At 40.8% G+C, this 25,995-nt stretch overlaps 1 protein-coding gene across 1 annotated transcript in view; it reads right to left on the bottom strand.

The window, feature by feature from the left end:
* The window catches only part of IL7 (interleukin 7), a 57,179-nt gene extending 55,486 nt beyond the window's left edge, over window positions 1–1,693 (bottom strand). Inside the window, exon 1 of the mRNA XM_023740306.1 lies at window positions 1,113–1,693. Coding sequence (XP_023596074.1) covers window positions 1,113–1,122 — 10 coding nt within the window. The 5' untranslated portion in view covers window positions 1,123–1,693. The remainder of the gene's footprint in view (window positions 1–1,112) is intronic.
* Between the last annotated feature and the right edge of the window lie 24,302 nt (window positions 1,694–25,995).

The following is a 25,995-nucleotide window of genomic DNA, read 5'->3' as shown; positions in this document are numbered from 1 at the left end:
TTTTTTTTTTTTTAATTAGTGAGCTTGTCCTCCTTGTCTATGTTCCTTCTAGATTATTTAACAGACACGACAGGAGGAAGGGTTCTTTTGCGCTAACGGAGAAGCTGGGAAAAGCGCACGGATGAGGCAGCAGAGCAGAGCCGTCTGCTCGTTCTTCCCCTCCCCCTCTTCTCCTGCTTGAGGAAGTACTTACTGTAAAACATTCCAGGCGCCCTCCCCAGGGCCTCTCCCCTCACACCCTTGTCCCCACTTTTTTCTTCCAGTAAACTTTTTAGCTTTTTCCATTTGGCCAAACGGCTGCCAACAGAATCCAGCCGGCCTCAACCCTGCCCTTGTCCATTGTAATTCCGTATTCCGCTGAAAGAAAATAGATCTCAGCAAGGCTCTAGAATTTACAATCACGGCTGTTTAATCCTGCTTCCAACAAGCAGAGCGCATATAGGAAAAATCCCCCCAGAAACCCGAAGCTGGCCTTCCTCAGTGTCAGCCGAGGACTTGGGTTCCCAGCACAAGAAGCAAGGTACAGTCCCAGTGGGAAACTCCCAGCCTCACTGAGGGGGAAAACCGGGGCTTTCCAGGGAACTGTCCCCGTAGGGTTTAAAAAGCGCGTCCCGTGGGAGCTCCGCTTTCACTTCTCCTGGGAGTGCGGAGCCGCACCAGCCTCGCTGCTCGCTGATTCCGGGGCGCCTGTGAGTAACCTGGCGCGACCAGAGGCGAGGGAAGGGCGGGCTGGACGCCGGGTTGGCAAAGCACAGCGCTGGCTGGGGGCAGCGAGACAGACGGACAGACAGGCACGGGCTACCCAAGCGACCGGGCTGCAGGCTGCCACCGCCGAGCGGCGCGTAGGCTGCAGCGCTCGGTCTCCACATAGAAAACAGGCGTCGGGGTCTGTCTGGCCGCCTGTCAGGCGTTGAAGCCCCGGGTGCTCTGAGCGACAGTACTCGGGCGCAGTTGACCGCTGCGCGTGAGAGAGCCAATGCTCTTGTCAGGTCCAAAGTGCGAGGCCAGGCTGTTCCCGGACGCGCCTGGGCGTGGGGCCGGCAGCACGTCCCGGAGCTGCCCGGCGTGCGGGGCGCGCGTACCTGCGCGCTGGGGAGAGCGAGCGCGCTTACCATGGAACATGGTCTGCGGGAGGCGGGCGTAGTCATGATGACCTCGACAGCAGCAGGAGCGAGCTCTCACCGCCCATGGTCTCTCAGGACCCTGGGCTTCCGCGGAGTTGCCCGGAGTCCGCCCCGGGCAGGGCCGATCTGCAGCTGGTTCCTCTCACCCACGCCGCGCCTGCTGTTCCATCCATCCCAGGGGGGGCGGCACACACCACGGCCCGGCTCTGCGCTTTGCCTTTTCCATAACTTCCGTGGGATCGGCCGGCAGTGTACTTTCAGTTTCTGCTTTGCGCTTGGTCTGCAGGTTTGGTCTTTGGGTTCATCAGGAGGGCGTCTTCACCCTCCTTCTCTTGGGCACCTGCGTCGTCCCTTAGCGCTTCTTGTGCACCTGGACCAAGACCAGAGGAGGGAGCGAGTTTCCAAAATACCGCAGGAGAAAGCAGCTGGCTCTTCTGAAGCAGAGCGACTGGGGCAAACGGTTTTTCCAGATGACCTCTAACGGCCTTGGCAACGCTAGGCGACTGGAACCTAAAAGCATCGGTTGCTAATATGTCCACAGAAGCCACAAATGTGCAGGGAACACGCTAGGCTATTGCAAGCAGGCGCCACGGAAGAGCTCCCGCCTCGGATGTGGGGTACGATGCCAGGTCTGGTTAAAAAAAAAAAAAAAAAGGAAGTGAAGAATGGTTAAGAACGTCACGCCCTGCACCTCTCCAATCTTTCTAAATCATTCTCTTTTCGCACTGTCTGCTGTACATGCACCTGCCCAAGTGGTACTTTAAAGGAAAAATAATCCTGTGAGCCCACCTACTGTGGTAAGTGGTGACACTGGACCTGAGAATCAAGCCCCAGATTAAGTGAAGGGCACGGGGAGCCTGGCTGTAAGAGCTAAATAACTATAACTCCGACATGCTGATGTAGCTGAATTAGTTAATAAACCAAACTGCCCATTTTGCCTGTGTCACTGAAGTGTTAATTTTTTCTAGGCCTGAATTACCTAGGTATTTCCTACTTTGGTTTCTGATATTCTGCAACTATTACCCCACCCTGCTTAGAGGAAGGTGGGTAATGTAAATTAACAACAGGAGTAGTAATAGTAACATTTATCTAGCATTTGTTCTGCGCCTGTATTGCAGTAAACATTTTACATATATTAGCTCAGGCAAAACGCTGTGCAAGGTAGACCCTTAGCTCTGCTTTCAGGTGTGGGAACTGAGCTTCCTTCAGTAACCTGCCAGAGTTCACTTGGCTGGTTAGGAACAGGGCCTGGTTACAAACCCGCTGCAAATGGCTCTAGAGTGTCTGCTTGGAAGCCCTGTGTTAGGCGTTCTTGGGAACAATGCAATCATGTAGATGGCAGAGACAGGAGGGAGCCAGCTTCAGTGTGGGTGTGCCGTGTCCCAGTGTGGTGGGCTCAGGAAAGGCTTCTGGAGTCTGTGACTTCTAAAATCGAGAACTGAGCGGGAATTAAACCAGGGATGGCAAAGGGCATACCCGGTTCTGTGAGGCTGGGAACGCAGGCCTGGAAAAGAGGAAAAGGAGGAAGAAAGAAAACTGCAGTGAGCTAGAGACTGAGGCCGAGTTGCTCAAGCCTGAAACGGCAATCTTGGTGTCCCCGTTGCGTCTCACTTGCCACATCCTATCCATTGGTGAGTCCTGCTGGCTCTCCCACCACAGGAAACCGGGAATCCAGTCTGCCCACTCTGTCCCTTTCTGTTGCAGTCACCTAGGGGAAACCATTACCACCTCCCTTCCTGGGGATAGTCCAGCTTTTGTTCTTGACCCCACCCCACCCCCATTCTCCTCTGAGCTACAGAATACCTGATTTACTCTTCCTACCTGCAGTGACTTCTCACTGTGCCCCCTGTGCCCTGCAGGATCTGGGCCCCGCAGCCCCCCTCTGACCCCCTCAGCCCTCTGCACTGTATTCCAACCACACTGGCCTTTTTCTTCCCGTGCTCAGGCAAGCTGACTTCCACTTGGGCACGTGGTCAGCGTTCATGAAGCATTGCTGAAAGACAGAGTGAAAGACAACGATTGAGTGAGAATGCATGAATGAGAACCTGTGCGAAAGAGAAAGCGTGTGAGGAAGAGGATGAGGAGGGCAGATGAGAGCAGGAGAGAGAATGGGCTGGGAAAATCCAAGCCTTTTCATTTGACTGGAGCAAACGGAGAGACATGGGGCTGGCGTGATTCTTAAAACCAAATCGTCTAACTAAACATTGCTGGGTTGCTTCGTTGGTTGTCTGGTTGGTTGGCTATCTGTCTATCATCTATCTATTTATATTTCAAATCCCTGACAGCAACATGAAGTCTGTAATTATTCATAGCATGTGCTTTTCTAAAAATATGGCAGTTATTTATTTTTTAAAAAACTTTTTTCCAATCTTTCCACAACAGACATTATATAAAACAATAACTTTATATACATGTATATAGATGTCAACATATATATGATGGATTTTTACTTACAAACTTATAAGGAGCTAATTTTTTAATAGAATTTTTTAGAGCAATTTAGAGTTTACAAAGAAATTGTGCAGAAGGTAAAAGTTCTCATATTCCCGGCCCCGCACACTAGCACACTATTTCTCCTATCATTAATGTCTTCATTCCTGTGCTACATTGGAATGAGGATTGACACATTATTATTAACTAAAGCCTGTCATTTCCAGTGGGGTTCGCTCTTTGTGATGTACGGTCCTATGGGTTTTGCCAAATGGGTAACGTCCAGTGTTACAATGTATACAGAATTGTTTTACAGCCCTAACAGTGCTGTGCTCTGCCTGTTTATCCTCTTTCCCTTCCCCTCAGTCCCTGCCTGGCAACCACTGTTTTTTTTCTCTTAATGTCTCTATAGTTTTGCCTTTTCCAGAATGTCATGTAGTTGGAATCATACAGTACGTAGATTTTCAGACTGGCTTCTTTCACTCAGCAGTATGCCTGCACTTTTTCTTTTCTTTTTTTTTTTTTTTTTACTTTTCAGGGACAGAGTATAAGAGTATCCATCAATAACTTGCTCAAGAGGAAATCCGTCTTCCTCTCTGATGCAGTCACCCTAAAGAGGGCAGAATAAGCACTTGTGCATCAGCAAACTTTTGGGAAACATGAGGGGAAATTATTCTGAGCTGCAAGAGAGGAAATGTAAATTTACTGGATTCCGTTCCCAAATATGAAGTATCTCTCTGAAGAAAATAGTCATAAAACATTTAATATTTTTATAGTTATATGAAAAAAAGCACCTTGTGATTCTACCAACTATTATTTTTCTGTCTCTGATAGAATTAATACCATATGAAAAATTCAAAAATGAAGTTTCAAATCAGTGCTTGATATTTGATAAACTGAACATTACTTTTCATAAGACAGATGAACAAGGATAAAATGTTCTATGAATTTTTTAAATGTTAATGTTTTATGAAGGAGCCCCGGTGGCGTAACAGTTAAGTGCTCAGCTGCTAACTGAAGGTTGGCACTTCAAGCCCACCCAGCAGCTCCATGGGACAAAGACCTGGAGATCTGCTCTCATAAAGATTATAGCCTAGAAAATGCTATGGGGCAGTTCTTCCCTGTTACATGGGGTTGTTTTGAGTCAAAAATGACTCACAGCACCCAACAACAATACTTCATGATTAGAGAAAGGGAGTAGTTATTACTGTGTTCACTCTTGGACTCAGGGAATTGTGCAGAAAAGCCAAAAAGGAACCCAAATCATACATAGATTTTTATGAATTATAACCAATAAATATTAAAAGGGAAGATAACAACCTCAGAATGATTAATGCAGCATAATAGAAAAAAATGAAAGACAAGATGTCACCTTAAAGAGTGAATTTTTGAAGATTACCCAATGTCTTTTTTTAATGTGCTACAATCTACAATATTCAATAGTCAATTGTTGACAACCTAAAAATATTTTCTTGATTAATTAGCTGAACTACTTTTATACCACTTGATATGACCACTTTTTCTGCTCTGAGATCTGAATTCTATCTTTCTACCCCCAGATATTTTCTGAAGCCTCTATAACTTCATTTTCCAGGCATTATGTTGAACTTAGTAAAAATATATCCACACAGGGCTGACTTTATGGATGTGTGAACTACCAGTGACACAAGGCCCAGTACTTAGAAGGGCCCTCTGCTTGGTTTAGTGCTCTGCTATGGCTATCTTGAAATTCTTATTTTTTAACAAGTTAATTTAAATTATTTTTTAACAAGAGGCCTACCATTTTCACTTTGTACTGGGGCTCTGCAAATTCTCTCGCGTGTCATGAATACTCACACAGACGAAGCTTCACACTGTGATAGCAATGAATGTCTTGAAAATATTTTCAATCTGGTGGGGAAAACAGACATCAAATGTGTAGCTTCAAGGATCAAGAGTATTATGAAAAGGAAAGGATGAGATGCTACCTGAACGAGGTAGTCTAGTCCTATTTTATAGATCGTGAAACTAGAGTCCAAGAAAGGTTCACCTGTCCAGAAGAATAATAGCTATATGTGAACAACCTATGATTTTAACTCAAGTCTGTTTGACTTTCAAGTCTGAGCTCGGGAAGGAACTTTGGATTTGGTCACATGAATGCCGAGCATCTGCTTACATGATCATGTGTTTTCTGGTTACATTTCTGAATAAGCTCTAAGTGTAATAGAATGCCGAATTCAAGTTGCCAATATTTAATTTAGAATTTTGCAATTATATTCATGACTGGGATGTATTTGTTCTTCATTTTATATCCAGTTAAGATTAGAATGTTTTTTCAGGCTTTGCTAGCTTCATAAAGAGAATTGGGAATTCTTCTATTGTTTCTCAAAACTGCAACTGTTTGAAGACTATACAAACTATTAGTTTCTGGAAGGGTGGCTAGCGTTCCATACTAAAACATATTAAGTTCATGGGTGAAGCCCAGGTGTAGGACGAGACTGTCAGTTTTCAGCATAACAGAAGTGGAAACTAAAATGATTAGTTCTTTAGGCTAAATCATAATGGCCATGTCAGAATGTTAGGAAGCCTGCCGAGATGTGTATGTCAGCATACCAGTGATAGCTAGAGCATGGGAATGAATGAAGTTATCCGACCTGCACATTAGATGAGGGAAGAGAGGAGAGTGTCATGCCAGCAGAAGCCTTGAACCATCAGTGTTCAGGAGCAGAGGGAGGAACGGGCACCCACCACCAAAACTGGCCAACAGTGAACAGCCAAATAGGAGATGCAGGTAAAGTAGTATCCCAGAAGGCAAAGGAAGAGAGAGTTTCAAAATAGATTAGGTAGTCAGGATTTCCAAATGCCACAAAGAGGCTGAGCAAGATGAAGAATGAAAAACGTGTCCTCTGAATTTGACAGTTAAGAGATTGTTCGTTAGTCCTCCTGAGAACAGTTTCAGAAAAGCAGTGTGGATAGAAACAATATTCCAGTTTGCAGGGGTGAGGAAAGAAGCAAATTAAGTGAGAGGAGAGAACTTTTTAAAACGATTTGGAAAAATGATAAAACGAATAGGGTGATGGCTTGCAGGGCACCTAAGGCATAAGGAAAATTTTCACTTTCAAATAAGGGATGGAACTGAGCATATTTATATATAAATTGATAAAATTAGGCTCTGTGGAAGTAGGAAGTCATGGAACCAAGAAACCCAAAGTACCTGATTTTTTTTCTTATTCTCTATTTCATCTCGCATTTCAGTCTTTAAGTTCTGTATGTCTAAACAATCAGTCTCCACTATAAATCAGGTGCCTAATTTTATACTTCTCATTGAAATGTTCCCTATGGCCTTTGCTTGTCTACTTCTGGATTAAATATCAGCCTGTCTGAGAAATCTAGTATTTCCCAAACCACCTTTTAGAAACAGTAGCTGTAGCTTGTATAGTTTGGATTATCCAGCCCTTTGGTATTTTAGTGGATGTTTTTGGTTGCTAATTACAAGTATCTTTGATATAGTAGATTCTGGAGGGACACATGGGGTCGCCATGATCAGAATTGACTTGATGGCAATGGTTTTTTTTTGTTTTTTCTCTTATGCTTTTAAACACTGCCTTTAGAGAAGATTAATTAGAGAAGATCACACCTATGACAATTTTCTTTATGCAATGTTGGAAAAAAATGGAAAAATAGTTTGCTTTATTGCCTTTAAAATGCCTGGACAGATCCCATTCACTTTAATCAGTTACTATGTGAAGATGTTGAGTCGTTCTTGGGAGCCCATGGAGAGCAGTACCTGTGTCTTATTCAACCTGGAATTCTTGGTACTCAACAGAACGGCATTCAGGTTACCGATGCTGCCCAAGTGGGTTTGTGGGGAGGGCTGAAATCGGACGACACGCTTGCTGTGCCCGCAGAGAACCAGTGCTCTGCACAAACCTGTGTCCTTTTCCAGGGATGTTACCAACCACCGACTGACGTTGATATGGTCTAACGTTCTGGGCTGCTTGTCAAAACTCTTCTCCTTAATGTACATTTAGACTTCTTTTCCTGGGATAGGGGGCTGTCTGTCCTGTTTAAATCGTTTTATTGTTAGATGGAAAATTAGTCCAATGTGCCTCTCCTTCAGGGAAGCCAGGTTTGTCCCAGCACATCCGTCCTTGCCTTCGCTGTGACTGAACGCTCAGAATATCTGTTAACTTGTGTATGACATGGGGTGATGAAGTGGGTTGCAACAGTAAGAATTTGATACGTTGGCTGACACTGACATACACAGTCCAATAAGAAGAGCACAAAAATGGAGATTATCTGGAGACCAAGAACACGGAACCGTTCAGTTTGGTGTAGCAAACGGTGATTTCTTCAGATCGTGGGGCCGAGTGTCATACTTTCTTGAGTAACCTGTCCTGAGAAATGGCAGCTGTAGCTTTAGTTTTCTTGTTTCTTTTTCTATGTCAGCAATTCTCTGTGATGTTTAACACGTTCTCAAATTGCGCCTTTCTCGTTTGATTTTTTTTTTTTTTTTGATCAGTTAGTTTTTTTAATTCCCAATCTGTCCTTGGCAAAACAGTATTTTCACCAATGAAATGTAAAATTTTCTATTTCCTGTTATTTTCCTCTTTTCAAAATGATATTCCCTATCATTCTCATGCTCTGAGACATCTCCACTTTTATTCAGTTTAAGAAACTGGGGTTATTTTGTTTCTAATTCTAAAACTTACTGATATTATAACTTTTATATTCTAAAAATAGACTTTATGAAATTAGAGTTATTTACTAAATACAAACATCTGTGTATTAAGCTATTTGAGTTTATATTATAAGCTATGAATATATATATATTATTATAAGCTACTGAGTATATATGTATAGTTTTTTCTCTTTATTTACATGGTCTAAGTGGCCTGCAATGAGACCTAACCCCTCCTCCAAAACACACACACACACACACACACGCGCGCAACAAATATTGTGTACAATTCTACTGATCATTTAAGAATGATGAAAACATTGAGACTAGAGGCCTTTGCGGGCATCCTCCAGTAACAGCCATCTCTAAGTCAGTGACTTTAAAATAAAATCCAAAAACAAAACAAACAAAAATCAAAGGTTTTCTAGACTCACAAGGATCCATATCAAAAAGCCAGAAGGATCAGAGATCCCGAGATCTCAGGAGGTTGAATCTAGAACGTTCTAGCAGATATTAAGCAGGTCAAATCCATGCTATTTGTTTTAATCTTGATTAGAACTACTATCTTATTTATGGTTTTAATTTCCTCTGGTTTTTTTAGGCCCTTGATGCCCTTACTATTTATTTTATTGCCTTGGATTTGACTTCATAGAATTCTTTCTTCTTCCCCTAAAATCCTTACTGAAACTGTAAAATGAAATAAACAAACCTCATAGAAAACCTTTCTTGCACGTCAGTCCCTTTGACAGTTCTCTTGTCGTACTTCTGCTGTTGTTTACGTGCAGCTAATTCAATAGACCATATCAGTAAACGGAATTAACTGGAACTTTGCTTTTCCACGGTAGCAGTCAGTACCGGCCCAAACACTGTGTGTTTCTGAAATGTATTGTTGCCAAGGCATGAGTTTCTACCACTGAAAAATCACCAATAAAGTGTTTCTACAGCTATTTGTTCTGAGAGTGCATTTTCTGTTACTTGAAATAAGGGCTAAATACCGCCTTCAAGTATGGCCACATAATGGTAGTCGGCTTCACTCCTTCACTAGCTTTTAAGATTCCCAGAACAGCTTTAATCAGCTTCTCACTATATATGCACTATATACTCTCCAGAAAGAGACGAACTACCAAAGTTTGCTTCTATAGACTGAACGTCATGAATCAGGCTCATTTTTCCTCCTGGGAACAGTCAAGTTCAGTACCTCCGTGTGCTCCAGTCTCTCCCAACTCTAAATAACTTCTTTATTTCAACACATTTCTCACCTGTGCCATACTCAGTTCTAAGGACTTGAAATATATAAGTATACAAAACAGACAAAAATAATTTCTACTAAATAGAGTTCTCCACTAAATTCTAAATTCTGGTGGAGAAGACAGACAATACACAAGAAAGAAGTTAACATTATATTAAATGTTAGAAGTTTATTAAGTTCTATGGGAAAAAATGGAGCCCTGCTGGCTAAGTAGTTAAGAGCTACGGCTGCTCACAGAAAGGTCGGCTGTTCAAATCCACCAGCCACTGCTTGGAAACCCTAGGGAGCAGTTCTACTCTGTCCTATAGGGTCGCTATGAGAGGGAATCGACTCGACAGCAGTGGGTTTGGGTTTGGTTTATGGAAAAAATAGGATTAAGTGAAGGGGCATGTGTGTGGCATATACGTGTGTGGCATATACGTGTGTGGCAGTGGAGAGGAGTGTAGTGAGTTAAATAGGCCTCAGTGAAAAGGTGACATTTGAGCAAAGTCTTAAAGGAGGTGATCGAGTGAGCCACACGTGGATATTTGTGAGAAGTACATTCCGGGGACAGGAACGCCAGCATCGACCCTCTAGTGCAGGAGCATGCCTGGAGGCTTGGAGTTACCTGCGTCTCTTATTAGATGCCGTGAAGCGATTCACTCACAGTGACCACATGCCTGCGAAACAGAACTGCTCCATAGAGTTTTCAAGACTGTGACTTTTCAGAAGCAGATCACCAGGCCTATCTTCCGAAATGCCTGTGGGTGGGTTCAAACCGCCAAGCTTTCTGCTAGTAGTCGGATACTAAAAAGTTTGCACCACCCAAGGACTCCTTCTAGGAACTCTCTTTTCTCCTTTCCTTCCTCCATACCCTATTCATTTTGAATAGTTTCCACACCCATTCGTTCTTCACCTCACTGCAACCCTGGTGACTATGTTTGAGGTCTACCATGAACTAGTTGGCTAATAGCTGTTATGGATGATGTTATTTCCTAAATAACCTTTTTTTAAATTATAAAAAATAGAACCTGTAAACTGACAATATTTAATATAGACAAGCAACATTTTGAAAAGTTCAAACTCCGTATGACCATCACACAGATTACAGCTGTTAATGCTATGGGGCATATATTTCTCTCAGCACACATAAAGTACATATATATTTTTTAACCAAAGCTAGATCATGCTATACATATTGTCCTGCATCCCATTTTGTTTTCAGTCAATAATACCCATCTTTATATTTCAGTGGAGTCCCTGGGTGGTGCAAAAGGTTAATGCACTCAGCTGCTAACTGAAAGGTTGGCGGTTAGAGTCCACCCAGAGGCACCTCAGAAGAAAGGCCCCTTGGTGATCTTCTTCTGAAAAATGAGCCATTGAAAGCCCTACGGAACACAGTTCTCCTCTGACTCGCATGGGGTTGCCATAGGTAAGTTGGAATCAACTCCATGGTAACTGGTTTGGTTTTGATTTTTTATATTTTAGTAAAATTTTCTATCATCTATTGCCCAGATCATATTCAAATTCCCCAGCTGACACCAAAATATTTATTCTATTGGAGCTCTGGTTTCTTGTAGTGGATTATATTAGAGACCACACTCTGAGCACTCAAAGTGCTTATTGCTTCTAGGCCACTTCAGTGACCATAGCTAGAAAAAATCATGGGTTTATATTGAACTTTCTAATTACATTCAATGGCCCAGGGGTTTTTTTCACTTAATTTTTTTAAATTATGATTTTGTCTCTTTCGCTGAAAATATTGACTTTTGATATCATTAACTTAATTACTTATTGCTTTAACAATAAAATACCAAAACCAAGCCCACTCCCGTTGAGTCAATTCTGACTCAGCAACCCTATAGGACAGAGTAACACTGCCCCCACAGGGTTTCCAAGGCTATAAATCTTTACGGAAGCAGACTGCCACATCTTTCTCCTGCAGAGCGTCTGGTGGGTTCAAACCACCCATCTTTTGGCTAGCAGGCAAGCACTTTAACCACTGTACCACCAGGGCTCCTTGTTTTAACAATAGGTGCTTACAAATAAAGCACTTACAAAATATCACTACTGATATTACATAAAACAGTATGAATTCCAGGGTGTGTTTAAACAGTCTTCCTACTTCTTTCTGTTCCTTGAACGCATCCCTCTATGGACATATGTAATATCAAAATGTTGTATTCTAAAGTGACTTAAAAGCAACCTTTTTTTTGTTTATAGTTATATTACTAATTTGATATATGATTAGGTTCATTTGTTTCCTTTTTTTAAAAAAAAAAAAATTTAGTTATGTAGAAAGGTATGCCACAGAAGTTTTGTATGGAAACCTTCCCCTCTTTTGCCCATCTACCCCTTTCTTCCATCCCCCAGTAAGGAAATATTTATATTGGCTTTTATTTATACTTCTAGTGTTTCCTTTTTGCAAATATAAGCAAATATGCATATTTATATATGTATATCTATGCGTATTCTGATTCCCTTCTCTCTTATACTAAAGGTACTTTACAATGTATATTGTACTACTCTAAAAATCTCTCCATGTCAGAAAACAGAGAGCTTCTATACCAGAAAATTAAAAAAGAGGTGGTTTTTATTTTATTTTTATTTTTTTGGTAATAGCTGCACTGTATGGATGGCCCATAATTTATTCCACCAACACCTTATTATTGCTGGCCACTTGGTTTGGATGCAGGCTTGCAAAACAGTTTGGGTACATCTCAACACTTACTTTACTTGACATCTTCAAGGCGTTTGATGCTTAATCACTCTTTCTTTCTTGTGTTTTTTCCCCTTCTGTGTTTCCCCTTACACTATTTTGTCTTCTTACAGACTTGATTTTTCCTTCTCGTTTTTTGGATTCTCTTCCTCTGTCTACCCTTGGTTGTCTCCTCTCAGCTGCACCTGCTTCCTGAGTCACCTCATCCACTCTGATGGCCTTAACCACCGGCTTTACACTGATTGCCCGCACCTTGGGTTTCCACGCTAGACCTGCGTGACCTTAGGGTTCCAGACTCTGTTTTCCAACCAGCTGTGATGCATTTCTATCTGAGTTTCTCAAAGATACCTCCCACTCAACATACACAAGCACTGATTTTCTGCCTCATTCTTCCCATTCTATACCCTTCCTGAATATATACTTCAACTGTCCATTCTATCCTCCAAGATAGAAACCTGGGAATAATAAAATTAATCACTAAATTCTATTGGTGCTGTGATCTGCTTGCTTGTATCCATCCTCTCTTGTCCATTCCTACTGCCTTTGTTTAGGTCTGCTTTCTTCTCTCCTTGACTACAGAATCTCCCTAAAAGATATTTCTGAAAAAATGGTCTAAGTATGTCACTCCCAGCTTAAAATTTTTCAGTGACTTCCCACTTCCTCAGGGTAGCATCCAAATTTCTCTGTATGGGATACAAGGTTCCTCATGATTTAGTGTCACCCTCCACTTCTTGCCACTCTCAAATCCCTTAAATGTCCCACAGAGCATCCTGAACCCTCAAATCTTTTAAATATCATTGTGGATTGAATTATGTCCCCAAAAATATGTGTTGAAGTCCTAACCCCTGTTTTTGTAAAATAGCTGTGTTTGGAAATCAGGTTTTTCTCTTGCTAATTAGTAAGGTCATACCAGAGTAGGATGGATCCTAAACCTACTCACTTCCGGGTTATAAATGTGCAGAATAGACACAAAGACATACACAGAGGGAAGACAGATGCCAAGGAACGCCAAGGAATGCAAGGATTGTCGGCAGGCATGAGAAACTAGGAGAGGCTCACAGAAGGAATGGGCACAGCTGAGACACGATTTAGATTTTTAACCTCAGGAACTTTGAGAAAATAAATTTTATTTCTTTAAAGCCACCCATTTTTGAACTTCTGTGACAACAGCACTAGGTCACTAAGACAGATGTTCAGGTTAACTACCGCTGCTGTTCTTGCTGCTCTTTCAGCCTAGAGTACCCACTTTCATGCCCTCTTTCGAGTTTAGCTCAGATTTTATTTCCTCATGGATATTCTAATGTCACTTGTAGGGATTAGGTCCTTATTCTACTAAATGCTTTTCATCTATATTGTAACTGTTTTGGCTACCTTCTCCCCACAGTGTGAAATCCCTGAAGTCACAGACTTGTATTAAGTTTATACAGTCTTCTGAGCCTAGCGCAGTGGCTGTCTTCTTGCGTTAGGTGTTTCAGGCAAGTTTGTTGAATGAATGGATGGCCATGTCTGCCGTGGTACGTACCACACTACGAGACTTTCACAATTCCCTGTGGACGGATACCTGTCTTATTGTGGCTCTATTTTCTTTCTTTTTAACAATTTATTTTATTTTTGTTTTTGTTGTTGAGAATATACATAGTAAAATGTACACCAAGTCAGCAATTTCTACATGTTCAATTCAGTGACATTGTTACATTCTTCGATTTCTGCAACCATTCTCACCTCTTTTTCTGAGCTGCTACTCTCCCATTAACCTGCACTCACTGCCCCCTAGGTTTCCTATCTAATCTTTTGAGTTGCTGTTTTCAATTTGATCCATATTGATAGATCTTAAAAGAGCATGATGCTAAGGCAGACATTCTTTACCAATTAAGCTAAACTGTTGTTTAGCTTTAAGAAGACTTTGGGGACATTTTTTGTTGAATTTTAAAGCAAGAATTGAAAACAAAACTATCTAGGGCAGTAGTTTTTGGGGTTCACCCACCCTCAATGGCTCCAGAAAGTCTGGAATCTATAAGAATTTGAAATTCTGTTTTTCATTTTTCCCCTTTTGATCAGGATTCTTCTATGGAATATTTGATCAAAATGTTCAGTAATGGTAGCTGGGCACCATCCAGTTCTTCTGGTCTCATGGCAGGGATGGGAGGAAGGGGAAAAAGGGAGGAGCGTCTATGGCTTATGGAGCCATGGTAGTGCAATGGTTAAAGTGCTCAGCTGCTAACTGAAAGGTCAGCAGTTTGAACATACCAGCTACTGCAAGGGAGAAAGATGTGTCAGCCTGCTTCCATAAGATTTACAGCTTGGAAACCCTATGGGGGTAGTTCTACTCTGCCGTATAGGGCCACTATGAATTGGAATCAAATCGAGGGCAATGGATATTGCTTGTGGAGTACTGAGTTTCGGTTTACAGTGATGGAAAAACCTCATTGATTAAGAGTAGGGTTGCAGAGCTGATTATTGTAATTGCTATCAATAAGTTGTACACCTATGAAAAGTTGAGCTGGCACAAGCTGTGTGATAGAAATATTTACAACAATGACCAGAAAATAAAGAGTAGCTGCTGAGGCTGCTTATGTAAAACGAAGCACCTCATGGGATTTGGTTCCTTGGTTTGGAGGTTTAGGGTCATGGTTTCATGGGACATCCCAGCTAATTGGCCTAATAATGTGTTTAGTGCTTCTGTTCTACCTCCAACTTTGTTGGTAGTACCTGGGGTCTTAAAAGCTTGCAAGTGGCCATCCAAGGCACAACAATCGGTCTGTATATGCCTGGGGCAACAGAAGAAGGAGAGCCAGGAATAGGAGGAGGAAATGGATATGATTCTATTTTCAGTGTTTAGCACAGTCCCTTGCACATCGTGGGTGCTCAGTAAAGGTATAGCCAATATTATCTTAGAAGTAGACATACTTATTCATACTGTTATATTTACTCCTCAGCTGGTACTTAGGATATTAAATTAACTGTAATATTTCACCTCTCAAAAATCCTAGCTATAGAGTGATTCCACTTTATAGATGCATTCACTTCAATATATTTAATTTTTTTAAAATACCCTTAAACAATGAATCTACTATTATGGTTATTTCAGGCATATCTGATATCAATAGTGATATCTAGCATATATGGCTATGCTCTAAATGTTGCTCTAAGAATAAGGGACAGTTCCTATCCCTGGGAAGTTTAATAATCACAAACCACATGTAATCTAGCTGTGAAAACACTACAAAGATGAAACAAAACTTTCTTTTTAAAAATTCTTTCTAGGAGGATTTAACACACCCCAATTTTTATATACTTCAGTGTTCTATAGCTGAGAAATAGAGGTAAGGAAATAAGACAGTAAAGGGGAAGAGAATTTAGATAAATATGAAATAGCCTCTTATGTTAGACATTTCTGATTAACATTGCCATTTAAATAATACTATTAAGTTTAAAATGTCATAATTTTAGTTGTAAAATCCATTTTAGTTATTTTGTTCCCTTTTTATCCCATCCCACAAACAAACCACAAGACAAAGAATTTGAAATTGAAGAGACTGGCTCTAGATATTATTCCAGAATCACTTGTTTTTATTTGCGGCATACTAGTATCTGGTTCTAACTATATTTATGACGACTAATAGGGTTTCTAGGCAGCGTTGTAAGTAAATTTTGTATGTATGTATCTTGGCAGACAGAAGATTATTTGAGTCCATAAAATATATTTTATCAGCTAGCGTGGGTGTTGGTTTTGACATTTGTTTATCAGCTGTGTTGGTGTTAGTTTTACACTTGGCTTTGAAGTTTATTTGTATTTTGGAATTATGAATTGAAAAAAAAATCTATTTGAATTGGTAGGACAACAGTTAGATAATTTTCATACTACATTCATTGATAAAAAAGATTTTTCACTGATTTGCAGTCAATATGTTCAAACCTCCTCTATATTGTCTAATATTTATTAAATACTGTCAAAGTACAAAATGTCACCTACATTTCATTATATTTTAGTAATGCTGATACAGTAGTATGATAACAAGAAGAAACTGTGCTCTAAAACTAACAATTTATGTTGGGATAGACACATATTGAACAATATGAGTATCTGTATAATATTCTAGAGCTCAATTATGAATATAAGGTATTATGAATGTATTAACACATTCGAAATTATATTTCAAGATTTTTTTTTTTCTCTCTTCAGAGTGGTTACCTTGTGAATTTATACACCTACTTCTTACTCATGCTACCATTCCTCAAAAAAAGTTTTGGAAACCATTCCTAGAGTAGGCTTCAGAGCCTCCAGCATATTATTTTCAAAAGGCTTGTGTAAAAATGGCACGGTAGCGGCGTCTGACCTCCTCTAACTTCACAAGGGGAAGGAGAATCAAGATCAACAGCCCAAGGCCGATTCCTATGAGGTGGAGTTCAGACACACCTCCTCACTCCACCATCTTTACCAATCCTGACACCAACCACCCCTCCCACAGCACTCTCTGCTTCGCTGTTGAGTTTGATAATTCATTGCAATGGTCACACAGATCTCACAGACAATACTCACAAATACGGTGTTTATTAGGGAAGTAATAGGTTACAGTTCAGGTTCAGGAATGCTCAGGATACAGTTCTTCCATCAGGACAGCTTCTTCTTGCTGTGCCTGCAGGCAGGCATCTCTCTGGCCCTTTAGCCTCTTCCCTGCTTGGGCAAGCATTATAAAGTTCTCTTAGCTCTGCCAGTAAGTGCCCAGAGGCACCCCACTCTGCCAGTAAGCCTCGGCCTGAAGGCACTCAGCTCTAGCTCTATGAGCCAGGAAGCCCATTGCACAGTTTCCTGCTGGTCTCTCCAGCTGCCGTTTCTCTGCCACCACTTCTCGCCATCTTCAGTGTTACAGCTCTCTCTCTTTCTCTCTCAGTCTCCTGGTTCCAGGAGCTTCTCAGTGCAGGGATCCTGGGTCAAAAGGTCACACTCTACTCCTGGCTCTTCTTTCATGGTGGTGGTGAGATCCTCCCTTCCACCTCTGGGATGGCTCATTTTAAGCCCAGTGGGATGGCAAAGCTGACCAATTCCCTCGTTAGAGTTCCACAGATCTTATTAGCATGGTCCCACCCAATCATTTGGTGGGAGTTACAAAATCTGTGGCTAGCAGGGCCATATTAAGTAATTAATTGCACCTCACCTTGTGTTTTCATTTTTTTTCAAACAGCGAAAAACAGTTCAGAAACAAAGTGAATGGAATTCTTTTAAAAATCATTATTGATTAATTCTGGCAGAGTCACAGACTCAAATGCCTACAAGGCCTGGTAGGTAATATAACATGGATACTGAGGGCCTTCTGGGGGCTGCAGTGACTGGAGAGTCAGGCCTTATCTACAGGCACTGGAATGCAGGATCAGCCTGACCTAGTTTTCCAGTCTTGCAGGCAAAGGTGAGTGGGTTCAAACCATCAACCAGTTGGTCAAAAGTCTAGCACTTAACGATTTGAGCCACCCAGAGAGTCCATACTCTATGTAAGTGCTTCTTAAACTTTGCATAAATTCAATGTTCCTCAGCACACCAACCGTTGTACTCACTCATTTATCAATACCAGTATGACAGAGAGTGGGAGCAAAGCGGGAATATATCATAAATGTATATATATATTTTTTACTAGTGAAGCCTTTCCCCATATTTATATCCCAATGTAAATTTTGTAGTTTGATTAGGTTGGTTTAGTATTTGTAAAAAAAAAAAAAACGTACATGGTGGTATGATTTCCTCTCCTGAGTTAATTGAATGGAAATCTCTGAGTCTATCACATACCAGCATTTCAGTTTTTTAATGTACACTTTTATTACTCCCTGCAGTTGAGTCTTCCTTGATCTCTCAGTCTCCAGTTTTTCTGCCTCCATTTTTTCTTTTTACAGCAACCAGCGCAATCTTTCAAAACGCATATTTGATCATAGCACTGTTCTGCTTAAAAATCTTCATCGATCTCCATTATCTTTAGGGTGAAGGCTAAGCTCTTAAAGACCTTTGGAAGGGAGCCTGTCTTTACCTCTCCAACTTATTTCTCACCATACTTCTTCCCCAACTAATTATTTTGCAGAATTCCAAATACATCATACAGTTTCAGGTCTTTTTCCCTTTGCTTACACTGTTCCTTTGGCAAGAAACACCTTGATCAATGCAGGTTTTCTCTCCTTTTTTCTTAATCTTTGATAATTTCAGAGGTTGACAGAGAGTCATGCTGAATTCCTTGCAAGCTAAAAGACACGATCAGCACTGGTCAAAGAAATTGTGAGCAGAAGTGACGCATGTCACTTCTGGGTGAAGGCAGAGAAAAGCCCATGTGTGATTCTCTGATCTCTTCTCCTGCCTCACTGTCCAAGAAAGGCACATGTTCCAGATGGAACACCTGTTAGTTGTGGGGTCTGGATCTCTAAGTGACTGTATGAAACAGAGCCTGGTCTAACCGGCAATGAACTTGTAGCATGAAGGAGAAATTAACTTTTCTTGTACTAAACTACTGAGATTTGGGGATTAACGTATTGAGACATCATAACCTTGGCTATCATGAAAAATACAACTGCCCTGTTATTCTTAATTTTAATCTTTGTCATTACTAGTGAGGGTGAACATTCTTGTGCTTACTGAACACTTAGATATTGTTAAGGAACTTTAGTTCTTCTTTGATAAAATGCTCATTCATATCCTTTGCCTGTTTTACTGTTAGGCTCTTCATCTTGATTTACAACACATCTTTATATATTATGCTTATGAACGCTTTTCTGTCATTTGTGCTGAAATCATTTTTTTTCAAGTTTACTAATTGCCTTTTGGTTATGTTTATGATATATTTTAGTGTCCAAATGTTTAAAAATAATGTATAATATTTTAAAATTGTTTCTTTTCCTTTTTTTTTTTAATGAGAGAGGCTTTCTAAAATTTTCAGTTAGATTGATTTTTCTCTACTTTTATTATTTCCTAGTTTTTAGAAAGTGAAATTCTTTAATCTGCAATTTATGCTGGTGCTTGCTTTTTTGTAGGGATATAACTTTGTGATAAATGCATCTGTCTTAAAACTTACTCAGCTCTTTCTCTCAAATTGGAAAAGGCTAATTTGGTGGTGTGCTTTTGAGTTATTCCTTAAACAACATCCTCATGACATCAAATATCTATTCAATGCATTTGGGACAACTAAGCCTCTCGACACTTCTCTAAAAGTCTACCAGCTCCAGCGATGCAGAACACCCAAAGCAGAGCAGGCAGAAAGCAGGAATCTTCTCAGCCACAAGGGGAAATTCCTTGATTCAGTGATGCAAGAAGGCTGGGAGACTAGAAGAGGAAAAGATTCTCTTCCTCGGTAGATCTTTGTTGTTGCTGTTAGGTGCCATCGAGTTGGTTCCAACTCATAGTGATCCTATGTACAACAGAACAAAACACTGACCAATCCTGTGCCATCCTCAGAATCATTACTATGTTTGAGCCCATTGTTGCAGCCATTGTGTCAGTCCATCTTGTTGAAGGTCTTCATATTTTTGCTGACACTCCGCTTTACCAAGCATGATGTCCTTCTCCAGGGGCTGGTCCCTTCTGATAGTATGTCCAAAGTACTTGAGTAGAAGTCTCCTTATCCTTGCTTCTAAGGAGCATTTTGACTGTACTTCTTCCAAGACAAATTTGTTCATTCTTCTGGCAGTCCATCGTATATTCAATATTCTTCACCAACATCATAATTCAAAGGCATCAATTCTTCCTCAGTCTTCTTTATTCATTGTCCAGCTTTTGTATGCATATGAGGTGATTGAAAATACCATGGTGTGGGTCAGGTGCACCTTGGTCCATAAAGTGACATCTTTGCTTTTGAACACTTTAAAGAGGTCTTTTGCAGCAGATTTGCCCAGTGCAATATGTCGTGTGATTTCTTGACTGCTGCATCCAGGGGTGTCGATTGTGGATCCAAGTAAAATGAAATCCTTGGCAACGTCAATATTTTCTCCATTTATCATGATGTTGCTTATTGGTCCAGTTGTGAGAATTTTTGTTTTCTTTATATTGAGACGTAATCCATACTGAAGGCTGTAGTCTTTGATCTTCATCAGTAAGTGCTTCAAGTCCTCTGCTTTCAGCAAGCAAGATTGTGTCATTTCCATACCGCAAGTTGTTCATAAGTCTTCCTCCAATCCTGATGCTGTGTTTTTCTTTCTATAGTCCAGTTTCTTGGATCCCACAACTTGTCTAGTCTTCAGTCATTAGTGTTCAATGAGTCAAATCTCTTTCTGAGATGGTATCTAAATTCAGATGGGATATACTCAAGGTTGTATTTTTGCTCTTGTGGGCTTGTTTTAATTTTCTTCAGCTTTAACTTGAACTTGTATAGGAGCGATTGATAATTTGTTCCATAGTTGGCCCCTGGCCTTGTTCTGACTGACAGTTTTGAGCTTTTCCATTGCCTCGTTCCATACATGTAGTTGATTTAATTCCTGTGTATTCCATCTGGTGAGGTCCACTTGTATAAACCCCATTTATTGAAGAAAAGTACTTCCAATGACTAGGTCATTGGTCTTGCAAAAGTCTATCGTTCGATCTCTCATGTCATTTCTACCACCAAGGCTACATTTTCCAACTACCAGTCCTTCTTCCTTGTTTCCAACTTTCGCATTCCAATCACCAGTAATTATCAACGCATCTTAATTGCATGTTTGATCTATTTTAGGTTGCAGAAGTTGGTAAACATCTTCAATTTCTTCATCTTTGGCCTTAGTGGTTGGTGCATAAATTTGAATAACAGTCATATTAACTGGTTTTCCTTGTCGACGTACGGATATTATCCTATTACAGACAGCGAAGTACTTCAGGATAGATCTTGAAATGTTCTTTTTGACGATGGACGTGACCTCATCTCTCTTCAATTTGTCATTCCTGGCATAGCAGACCATATGATTGTCTGATGCAAAATGGCCAATACCAGTCCATTTCTGCTCACTAATGCCTAGGATATCAATATTTATGTGTTCCATTTCTTTCCTGAGAACTTCAAATTTTCCTAGATTCATACTTCATATATTCCACCTTCCAATTGTCAATGGACGTTTGCAGCTGTTTGTTTCTCATTTTGAGTGGTGCCATATTGGCAAATGAAGGTCCTGAATGCTTGACTGCATCTACGTCATTAAGGTCAACTCTACTTTGAGCAGGCAGCTCTTCCTTAGTCATACTTTGAGTGCCTTCCAACCTGAAGGGCTCATCTTCCGGCAGGATATCAGACAATGTTCTTCTGCTCTTCATAATGTTATGGATTGAATTATGTCCCCTTAAAATGTGTGTAAACTTGGCTAGGCCAAGATTCCCAGTATTGTGTGAATGTCCACCATTTTGTCATCTGATGTTATTTTCATACGTGTTGTAAATCCTACCTCTATGATGTTAATGAGGCAGGATTAGAGGCAGTTATGTTAATGAGGCAGGACACAGTCTATAAGATTAGGTGTATCTTGAGTCAATCTCTTTTGAAATATAAAAGACAGAAGCTAGGAGAGAGACGAGGGGAACTGACACCACCAAGAAAGCAGCTTCGGGAGCAGAGTGGGTCTTTGGACCAGGGCTTCCTGCTCTGAGAAGCTCCTAGACTGGGAGAAGACTGACGACAAGGACTTTCCCCCAGAACTGATAGAGAGAGAAAGCCTTCCCCTAGAGCTGGTGCCTTGAATTCGGGCTTTTAGCCTCCTAGACTGTGAGAGAATAAATTTCTCTTTGTGAATGCTATCCACTTGTGGTATTTCTGTTGTAGCAGCGCTAGATAACTAAGACACATAAGGTTTTTAATTGGTCTTTTTTTTAGAAGTAGATAGACGAGTCTTTCTTCCTAGCCTGTCTTAGTCTGGATGCTCCATTGAAACCTGTCCACCATGGGTGACCCTGCTGGTATTTGAAATACTGGTAGCATAGCTTCCAGCATCACAGCGAACTCAAGCCACCAGCCTACTACAAAGCGACAGATGAGTGGTGGGTAGGTCTTTAGTTAGCAGTTTATATCTTCACTCTTTTATGTAGTAGTAAAATGCAGATTGAAGACTCAGAAGCATTTTGTTAAGATAATGAGAAACATCTTTGATTATGTTTGCAGTTGTAGAAGTGAAACAATCTAGTAAATTATTAAATTGGACCCTGGTGGAACCTTTCAATAGAAGTAAACACACTATAGGTAATGAGAAATTATTGCACTGTTTTTTTCAGTTGCATGAGATGCATTCTAAGATTTATACTAGGATACAATAATACTCAGTTGTCTAATCAGGGACATGCAAGTGCTCCTTTTTAACACCAAGTTCCAATGAGGACCTCAAGAGCTATCGCTGTTGTTAATAGGTGCCGTCGAGTTGGTCCCAACTCATAGTGACCCTATGTACAACAGTACGAAACACTGCCCGGCCCTGTGCCATCCTCATGATCGTTGTTGTGCTTGAGCCCATTGTTGCAACCACTGTGTCCAGTTCCTCTTGTTGAGGGTCTTCCTCTTTTTCACTGACCCTCTACCAAGCATGATGTCCTTCTTCAGGGACTGATCCCTCCTGATAACACGTCCAAAGTATGTGAGATGAAGTCTCGCCATCCTTGTATCTAAGCATTCTGGCTGTACTTCTTCCAAGACAGATTTGTTAGTTTGAGACGTATAAGAGCCCACAAAACTCTGGAATTCTGCAAGATCCGAAGGGTGTCTGAGTGACTGAGTGACTGAGAGATGGTGGCCAGGTAGGGGTGATGTGCGTGCACGCGCGCACGCGCGTGCGTGTGTATATGGGTGACACACGATGTTAGATTCAAACATCCTTACCAGAAGTCTGGCCTCAACAATCAATATTGATGATATTAGTATGCATTGGTGGATTCAAAACTAACATTGAATTTATTTCTGTAATTTTGGGGAAAATTAAAAACAACTATTTCCTGAGGGCACAACCTTGTAGTGAAGAAACTTAGAAGTTATTTGACTGTACTTTCTGTGAAGCCTGAGAAGCTCTAGTGGAGCAATGGTTAAGTGCTTGGCTACTAACCGAAAGTCTGGCGGTTCAAACCCCTCAGCCACTCCACAGGAGAAAGACTTGGCCATCTGCTTCTATAAAGATTCCAGCCTTGGAAACTCTATGGGGCAGCTCTACTCTGTCCTGTAGCGTTGCTGATTTGGGGTATATTTGACAACACACAACAAGAAGGGCTATCAAAAGCTAGAACAGACAAGGAGGAATCAACCCTTAGGGTCTTCAGAGAGCAGAGAGCGCCTGGCCTTGCTGATACCATAATTTTGGACTTCTAGTTTTTAGAGCTGTAAGAAAATACATTTTTATTGTTTTCAACTTCCCAGTTTGTATATGTTGTTATTGCCGACCTAGGCAATTAATATACTTAACCAAGCCAATGGTTTGCTGATTTAGCGATAGCTTTTCTTCTTTCATAAAATAACCCTGATCCTTAATATCTCTCACTTTTAAAAGAATTTTCAGTGACTCTGCATTACAATGGTTTAGGAGAGGAGGAAGATGGGTCTTCTTAGTACCACCAACACAGGGAGCTGGCAGTAGCACCTACATTGCCAGTTTTCTATATTTATAGAAACCTTTGTAGACAAATGTAGTGCCAACTGGAAGTACTACTGTTCATTATCATTTCCCAGAAAGTTGCAGTTGGAACTTTCTAGGAAGTTGGTTGTTGGTTTAAAATTAGGGGGAGGCAAACATATTGGCATTTGCTGTATCTGTTATTGATTTCTGAAATCCCATATGTTTGCACATCTGGAAAAAGATAAAAAAGGACATGTTTACACGATGTTTTTGTGCTTTAAAGACAAATCTTCCGAACACTGTCATTGTCGCATTTACAGACTACTCAAAACAAAGATCGACTCTTTAAATCATCTTGACTCAATTTCTAATTTTAGATTCTTGAAGACAGGTTTGTATAGTCCGTAAGTCATCCTTTATCGAAAACTGATATTTTTTATCATAAAGATTTAGCTGCAACAAGTCTATCTATAGTCAACACAAAGCATAAATAACTTACAATGTTGTGTGGGAAATTACCGTGATGAAATGGTAGCCTCCAAGTACATTACCAGTTGTTATGGATTGAATTGTGTCCCCCAAAAATGTGTGTCAACTTGGCTAGGCCGTGATTTCCAGTAGTGTGTGATTATATACCATTTTGTCATCTGATGTGATTTGCCTATGTGTTGTAAACCTCTATGATATTAATGAGGCAGGATTAGAGGCAGTTATTTTATTGAGACGGGACTCAATCTACAAGATTAGGTTGTATCTTCAGTCAATCTCTTTTGAGATCTAAAAGACTGAATCTAGCAGAGAGACGGGAGACCTCATACCACCAAGAAACAAGAGCCAGGAGAATAGCTGGTCCTTGGGACCCGGGGTTCCTGCACTGAGAAGAAGCTCCCCGACTGGGGAAGATTGATGGCAAAGACCTTCCCCCAGAGCCGACAGAGAGAGAAAACCTTCCCCTAGAGCTGGCACCCTGAATTTGGACTTCTAACTTCCTAACCTGTGAGAGAATCAATTTCTCTTTGTTAAAGTCATCCACTTGTGGCATTTCTATTATAGCAGCACTAGATAACTAAGACACCAGGCAAACTACCCCAGAGGTCACAGAACAGAACAGCTCACAAACCAATTATGAAACCTTGAACCACATGTTTTATTAAATCAATTTAAAATATACCATGGGAAGCAAAGGGAAATGATTGGGATCAGTTGACACACTGCAGATATGAAGTAAACAGAGTGGAAAGATCACACATCTGAATCCCGGGATGGCACAAACTAAGTTTGTGTTTCAACCAAGATTCAGGTGTTTGGAGCTATGTTATCGGTTGTCTCCGGTTTCAATGATGTATTTATTTCTCTAGAAAACCATTTTACAAATTGTAAAAGTAGAAAGACCTAGAGAATAGAAACTGTATATAAGCAATAAGAAAGGTGCTAAGGAAATGTAATATGTAACTGTTGCTATTCTAATCACAACAGGGATAGTCTGAAAGTCTAATTGTCTTATTAGAAAGCCCATCATGGTAATGAGTTGCTCAGATTCATTCATTTATTAATTCATTCACTCACTTAAGAACTATTTATTGAGTATCTACTATATGCCGGGCATAGTTCTAGACAGTGGAGATGCAGCAGTGAACAAAACAGCAAATATCCCTGTTGTTAGGGGCTTCCATTCTGGCAGCAGATAGATGATAAAACACACACATAGTCGCATAGTACGTAAGATGCTTATAAGTACTATGAAGAAAAATAAAGCAAGGCAAGGAGTCTGGGGAACACCAGAGGATAGACCTCATTGGTAAACTGATATCTGAGCAAAGAGTAAGCCGTATAGATATTTGGGCAAAAAAAAAAAAAGAGAACATTTGTGTGATAAGACGAGTTGAAATTCTGGCATTGACTTGAAGGTAGAGCCATCAGGATTTGTTAACAGATTGGCTGTAGGGTGTGACAACAGCAAGTGCCAAGTCCCCGAGGTAGAAGGGTTTCTCATTTCTTCTGGGAACACTAGGGAATCCACTGTAGCTGAAGCACAGGGATCAAGCAGAGGGGAAGAGCAATAGGAGAGGCGGTCAGAGAGGAATGGTGGGGCCAGATAGGTAGGGCTTTATAGAGAATTTTAAACATTTGGCTTTTGCTCTAAAATGAGGAGCTATCTATTGCAGGGATTTAAGCAGAAGAGTGGCAAGATCTGACTAGCGTTTTAAATCATCACTCTGGCTGCCTTGTTGAGAATAGACTGGAGTGGGTTAAAGGTGAAAGCAGTCTGGAGGGCGTTGTAACAACCCAAGAAGAAAGGTTGTCCACTTAGTCCCAC

This window comes from Trichechus manatus, unplaced genomic scaffold (genome assembly GCF_000243295.1).
Source record: "Trichechus manatus latirostris isolate Lorelei unplaced genomic scaffold, TriManLat1.0 scaffold00152, whole genome shotgun sequence".
NCBI lineage: Eukaryota > Metazoa > Chordata > Mammalia > Sirenia > Trichechidae > Trichechus > Trichechus manatus.
Note: the sequence above shows the minus strand (reverse complement) of the source record. Positions and strands in the feature narration are given on the sequence as shown.